The sequence below is a fragment of the Microtus oregoni genome, unplaced genomic scaffold (assembly GCF_018167655.1).
Source record: "Microtus oregoni isolate MIOR12 unplaced genomic scaffold, Mior012 000001F_ref0000356, whole genome shotgun sequence".
NCBI lineage: Eukaryota > Metazoa > Chordata > Mammalia > Rodentia > Cricetidae > Microtus > Microtus oregoni.
Genome location: NW_024543060.1, coordinates 16,867,501 through 16,874,844, shown reverse-complemented (window position 1 = coordinate 16,874,844; position 7,344 = coordinate 16,867,501). Strand labels below are relative to the sequence as shown.

Below are 7,344 nucleotides of genomic sequence, written 5' to 3'. Positions count from 1 at the left end.
CCTGAACAGGAAAGCCTATTCAGGAAACTAGGACACAGAAAAGATAAGTTTCCCTCATACCCACAAATCAGATAAGGGGCTACAGCTGTGTCTAGTTAATTTTTATAAAAACACTGGCTTTCCAATAAACACATTTTCCTACTTTGGAGATCAGGGGCCATTACTAGTGAATGTATAAGGACCAGAGGACTACCCAGGAGTGACTGCTCACAGTATTTCACCTACATGGACTGTAAAAACAATGTTAGAATCAGACACTTTAAGAACTTTTCATTTAAAAGAAATGACCCAAGCCGGGCAGTGGTGGCACACACCTTTAATCTCAGCACTCAGGAGGCAGAGGCAGGCGGATCTCTGGGAGTTTGAGGCCAGCCTGGTCTACAAGAGCTAGTTCCGGGACGGGCACCAAAACTACAGAGAAACCCTGTCTCAAAAAACCAAAAAAAAAAAAAAAGAAGTGACCCATTTCTAGAGAATCAGTTTGGAATTTATTTATAAATTTGTCTATAAAAGTATAAGAGATCTTTGTTTGCTCACATTTGTATTCTAGATTAAGGAAGTAGCAATTTAAAAAGGACCCCAAAGAATCCCCAAACCTGCTGTAAGAATTAGTAAAGAAAAAAATAGTCAATTAGGAGACTCAAGCTTTCAGCATCCGCAGCTCTAACTACCCGGAATGTCATGTGATTCCCTTTTATTATTTTGCTAACATTGTTCTAATTATCCTTCTTATAAGAGGCAGGACTAATTAGGAAAAATAAGGTAACACTGTGCTGGCAGTAGAGATTACACATGAGTCAGTAATGAGCTTCTAAATCCACACATAACTAATGACAGAGGGAAACTGACCACCCACAACCGCTCAGCTGAGTGGGTGGATAGTTGAAGTTAATCTATGAAGACTGGAGTCAAGCAAAATGCATGAAGGAAAATCATCTTATGAGGGCTGTCAGGGTCAGCTGATGAAGGCCAGGCAGAAGTTCCTATTTATCATAGATCCTAGAATAAAAGGAAGACATAAATTACCACAAACAGCAAAATAAAATCGAGAGCCTGTACAATCCAAAACGGGGTTTCCGCAAGCTCTACTCCATGCATCGGGCTCAGGTAACCTTCTTTGTTTTTTAATGACTGAAGTCCCAGGGAAATGAGTTTAATTTCTAAGCCATGGGTGCATTTAATTCACGACATGGTCTTGGCTGAGAATGTAACGTCTCATCCCATGCCCTCTTAGTGACTGTGCTACTACATACAGGTCCACGTGGGTCACAAACATTAGAGCCCATAAACGTTGGCACCTCCACAGGAACACGACAAGGACAGAACCTGGGTCAGAGGAATTGGAATGGAAATTGTATAGTGAAGTCACACTGGGTCATCCCCCAGAAATGTGACTTCTAAAGGGACTTTGAGGGTGACAGAGACAACTGTTGGCTTGTTGGCCCTCCAGGAAACTCAGAGGTCCTGTCAGTTCTTAACTGCCCTTGAAGACAAAGCAGTTAGGGATACAGCCCACAAAGTCTTGCCTATTACTGTAACTGAACCTACCACTGAGAGTGACTTTTAACATATTCAACACTAGGAGCCTCGTGAAAACTGATGTGGACCTTGAAAAAGAGAAAATGCATTTTTAAACTAGATAAGTAATTTAAAATTGCTGAAGAATAACTATATACAATAAGCAATATCAAACTATAATGAAATTAAGAACATTTAAGAAGTAAAGATCAACCCTGTCTGCCATTCCATATGCTTATTAGGGCCTTCTGCCCAATAATCTGTACAACATATCAAGGAACTATACTTTCCATGGATTTTTTCTACCATAGTTTCTTATTTTTGGCCTTCTTCCTTTTCTTCTCTGCCTTTGGCTTCCTACTGGTTCCTATGCTTCCTTCCAGCCATCATTGGGGGGCATAATTTTTTTCTCACATTCTTTAGCAAAGCTCAGTTGCAATCCATTCACTTCCAAATAAATGACTCATTTGTAATATATGCTACATACTAACTTTATTTGTTTGTTTGTTTGTTTGTTATTTACAAAATATACCCAGAATAAAAGACCAGTTTCTGACACTCTCTTCTGACTTTGAGTTGGGGGTCCTTTGAGGAATGGATAGTTTAAATTTTAATGTAGTTATAGTTATTTTTCTTTTGGGTCTTATAAAAATCCTTCCCTAGCTCAATTTCTACAAATGTCTTTAATTTTCTTCTAAAATCTAAAAAGGTTTTGATTTCTTTATACGCTTGAATCCCCCTAGAGTTGGTTTGCATAAAAGGTGTCAGGAAGGTATGCACCTAACTTCAGCTAGGAAGTCATGGGCCCAACAACATGTGTCGCAGAGCCCATGCTTCCCCAGGGGTGTGTTCTCCACTTTCCTGTCATACTTCAAAAGCCCACAAATGTTTGGCCTGCCAATGCCAACTGTGAGTCATCCTAAAAAACTAAGTCCTCGCGTATATGTCTTTATTGCTTTCACAATTAGTTAAACTATAGACTGGGAACTCATTCCTATCTATTAACAGAGTCTAACTTACCACTTGTTTATTCCCTTTATTCCCTAGTGTCTTTCTGAAATGTTTTACAATTCTTTAAAAGGTTCTCACATTTTTTTGATCAGATGTTTTGGGGTTTGTTTGTTTGTTTGCTCTAAATGTGTAGAAATGAATTTAGGTTTTATATAATGGTTCACTCCAGTCTGGGCAGCTGGGAACAAACAAGCATCCTCCGGCAACAGTGAGTCCTTATTTACTCTAATATGGATAAATACTCTTCAGGATTTCTGTGTTGGTGGTTGCATCATATGTTATGCAATTTATAGATTTGCTTGCCTTTTCAATATTTATACATAATTCAGTGGAAATGCTTTTATTGAAGTTTTGTTCTGTTACGGAGTTCTGACCTTATTATTAAATAAAGAAACTTGCCCTCTATTCCTCCTTTGATAGAACTCTTGACTGCAAATGAGCACTTGAGTTTAACAAATGCTTTCTCTGTAGCTGTAGAAATGATCATACAAAATTTATGAGATATATTGTTTTAGTAGATTTTTTATGGCTACTTTTGTGATAAGCTAGGTATCACAGTGAGCGTCAGTTGTGAACTTGACACACTTAGGAAGAAGGAGCCTCAATTGATGATTTGCCTCTATTGGTGGACATGTCTGAGGGACATTTTCTTGATTGCCAGTTGATATCAGAGGGCCCAGTCCACTGCAGGAAGTACCACCCCTAGGCAGGTGGGTCTGGGCTGTCTAAGAAATGTAGTTGAGCAGATGAAGAGAAGCAAGGTATGATCTCTGTTTCAGTTCCTGTTGATTTCCTGTCTTAATGTCCCTTCATGATGGACATAACCTATGAGTTGAAAGAAACCATTTCCTTCCCAAGTTGTTTTTGGTCATGCCATTTGGTACAGCAACAGAAAACCTAACTGGAGCGTTACGTTTGCAGTTCTGAGGTAGACATAACTTAGTGAGGTTAGATTATCTAGTATTTTAAAAGGTCTACAAATTTTTATTATTTTTTAAAAATCTATGTTTATGAATAAAAGTCCTTTTTGTATTTTTTGAGAATTGTGTGCATGGCAATGCATTTTCATCATAGCTACTATTTCCTCCCTCTCCTATTTTAATCTATGCTCCTCAACATAGTACATTCTCAAATTCATAAACTCTGCCTCCATAGTTATTGCTATATGTACATTCTCTCTCTCTCTCTCTCTCTCTCTCTCTCTCTCTCTCTCTCTCTGTCTCACACACACACACACACACAGAGGAAGGGAGGGAGGGAGGGAGGGAGGGAAGGAAAGAGGGGGGAGAGAGAGAGAGATTTATGGAGTTCAATTAGTGCTGCCTGTAGGTACTTTGGTTGACCTATCAAGGAACTTGGAAGAAAACTGACTTTCTCTTCCCCAGAAGCCACTGGCTTTCTTTAGCTCTTCAACGAGGAACAGCACCACCCATCTACGCTGGAATGTTGGCTGATGGGGTCCCCTGAAGGTCTTACGCAGGGGCTTCCATTGTTGGCAGTTCACGGGTATTATACTCTTGTCACGTCCAGAGGAAACTATTCCATACCAGTCCTCTTGGTCCTCTGGCTCTTCCCACCTCTTCTGTGATATTTCCTGAGCTTTAGATGAAGAGGTCCCATTTGGGGATGAACCCTACACAGTCACTCACTCTCTGTACACTTTGGGAAAGCCCAGCTTGTTTCATGGGTCCTGGGGTCTGCCCCTCCTGAGTGTACAGCAAGCACACTCTTCACTGAGCCTTCTCTCCAGCCCCTTGACTGTCTTTAGCTGTGTCTTGGTTTTGCTCATTATTCCAAGTCTCGTTCTTATTTTAGCAAATGCTTCCTGCACAGCTATTTTAAATTCAGTACCTATTCATTTTATTCTATTGGAATGTTCTCCTAAATCTTTTGTTGTGCTCATAATGTGAAATCTCAACGACCTGTTCTCTTGTGTGTGCAGTAGATTCTAGTCCTGGCTTCTTGTTTGGGGTGTATCAGCAAACAAAACAATCCGGGAAATGCATCCCTGTGTTCCGAGAGGTTAAAAACAGTCAGACAAGTGTATGAATAGATGTGTTAGGGAAATATGGCAGCGCAGTCAGGGTGTTGTGGGAAAATAAAGTGAGAAGTGGGAAGGACACTGCAAGTCTTAAAAGAGAACAATGTGGGCAAGCCTTTAAGATGATGGAATCCGAGAAAGCTCTTGAAGGAAAAGAGGCAAACAGAGGGAGACGATGTGTAAGGACCCCAAGTTAAAGCTGCCAGTGTCAGAACATCTTCAAACATCCACAAGAATGCTGATGTAGGTAGAGAGAGCCATGCCAATAAAGAGCCAGCAGCGAGACAGATTCCACTGCATGTAGCACCCGGGGGCCATAGAGAGGATCCTAGCTCTTACTCCAAGTGACAGAGGGAATTTTGTGAGCCTCTGGAAAGTTTTGAAGAAAAAATTGACATGCTATGACCTCTGCTGCTTTCTTACTGAAAACGGATTCCAGTTAAGTAATTATGAACATAAGAAAACAGCCCAAGTGTTGGGATTTGGGAGTACACTGGAAGAGACTGCACAGAGGTGGGTGCCAGTGAAGGCGGCAAGAAAGATGGCACTGAAGTTTAGTTCTAGACATATGGAGGCTGAAAGGCCCATTATGTGATCTAGTCAGCACAGCTGGATGTGAAAATCTAGAGGAACGGGATTAGGCTGGGGACAGCAAGGTAAGGGAAGTGAGCAGAGGGGAGGTACTTAATTTCTTCTGGTAGAACAAAGCCACCAAGGTATGAATGAAATAGTCAGGAACGTGGCTTCCCTGGGGTACAGGAGATTTGGGGAAGGCGAATGGAGAGAACTGGCCATGGAGATATGTGGAATCCCAGGATAGGAGCATGACCTAGTGGACTCCCAGGATAGGAGCGTGACCTAGAAAAACCTTCCAAAGGAGGCAAAGGTTCACCTTGACAAGCTCTAAGAGGACAGAGGTAAAAACTGAAAAGTAACCATGGGGTTTTGCACTGGGGACATTGTCAGTGGCAATGAAAAGATCATAAAAAAACAAACAGACAAAAAGCCTGCTTGTACAGTGGCTTACATGAAAAAAAAAAAAAAAAAACAGAAATCCAGAGGCAGACACCTGTAATCCTAAGCACTAGGAAAAGACAGGATGACTAGGAGTTGCACCCCTACCTGAGCTACAGAGTAAAGGGCCTTTTTAAAAGTAAGAAGTTAAGACAGCGGCAGCAACATATTAACAAAATGTATGTTTGTTGGTGTTACACTCTTGGAATTGTCCACTTTGATGGAATGTTTGGTGTCTGGGGAGAGAAGGGTGTTAGCAGAACAAAGTGTCCCAGCAGGGAAAAGGGATGCTCTTGCTCTATAGTTAAGCAAAGACTCAATATTTGTAGGTGAGTAAAGACCAGGGTGAGATTGAGGACGTTCTCACCTTTCTATCATATAACTTTAAATAAGAGAAGAATCAAAACCACCTTGGACTTGGAGGTGCCTGTCCTGTTAAAAATGTTGACACAATCATTGTCCCTATTCATAAGAATATGGCGGTCTTCCCTTTGATTTGTTGAATCTAAGCAACAATTTGTAATCCATTCTCCAACATTCAGCAGCATCACACAGTGAGTCAGCCCTGTGTGTATTACATCACACAGTGAGTCAGCTTTGCGTGTATTACATCACACAGTGAGTCAGCCCTGTGTGTATTACATCACACAGTGAGTCAGCTTTGCGTGTATTACATCACACAGTGAGTCAGCCCTGTGTGTATTACATCACACAGTGAGTCAGCCCTGCGTGTATTACAACACACAGTGAGCCAGCCCTGCGTGTATTACATCACACAGTGAGTCAGCCCCGCGTGTAATACATCACACAAGGAGTCAGCCCCGTGTGTATTACATCACACAAGGAGTCAGCCCCTTGTGTATTATATAACACAGGGCAGATACTGAGTTTCAAACACTTTGCCCTCTTTCACGTTGTCCAGATTCTAAATGCTGCAGTACAGCAACATACATTAATCAATAAACACTGTGGATAAAATAGGCCTATCCAAGATACACAAAAGTGCTTATGGTCAATCATCTTCAGTATGTATACTTTAATAGAAACTATCAATTTTAACTCCTAGTGGCCTTCTGAAGAGTCCTGCATATAAGCTTGTTACTGCATTGATTTCTCCACAGTGAGCTTTTGTGCTTCAACTATTTATCAAGTTATTTATTTTCTAGTTTCCAGGTTAGAAAGCACTTAATTTTTTTAACTGTATGTGTTTCTTTGGAGGTGGGGCACGCCACAGCATTTATGTGGAGGTCAGCTGACAGCTTGTGGGGGAGCACTCTTTCTTCCCATCATGTGGGCTCCAGGGGCCAAACTCAGGTCACCAGGCTTAGTGATGACTTCATCCACTGAGCCATCTCGCCAACTGAGCTCTTGATTGTTTGGTTGGATTTTGATGATTTAAAAATATCTATCTGTTCTTCTCACTCCAAATACACACACACACACACACACACACACACACACATATCACACTAGTGTGGGAAGTCCTTCTGTCTATGTGTTGATTTTATTGGTTAATGAATAAAGAAACTGCTTTGGTTTTATAGCAGAACTATAGGGAAACAGAGAAGGCGGGGAAAACTAAATGGAATGCTGGGAGAAAGAAGGGTGGAGTCAGAGAGAAACCATGGAGCCATTGGAGACAGATGCTGGGAACTTTACCGGGTAAGACACAGCCATATGATGATATACAGATTAATAGAAATGGGTTAAATTAATATGTAAGCCAATAAGAAGCTAGAGCTAATGGGCCAAGCAGTGAT

The 7,344-nt window shown here is 41.1% G+C and overlaps 1 protein-coding gene across 1 annotated transcript in view; it reads right to left on the bottom strand.

The window, feature by feature from the left end:
• Positions 1-471: 471 nt before the first annotated feature.
• The window catches only part of Epsti1 (epithelial stromal interaction 1), a 99,679-nt gene continuing 92,806 nt past the window's right edge, over positions 472-7,344 (bottom strand). Inside the window, exon 11 of the mRNA XM_041672891.1 lies at positions 472-999. Coding sequence (XP_041528825.1) covers positions 991-999 — 9 coding nt within the window. The 3' untranslated portion in view covers positions 472-990. The remainder of the gene's footprint in view (positions 1,000-7,344) is intronic.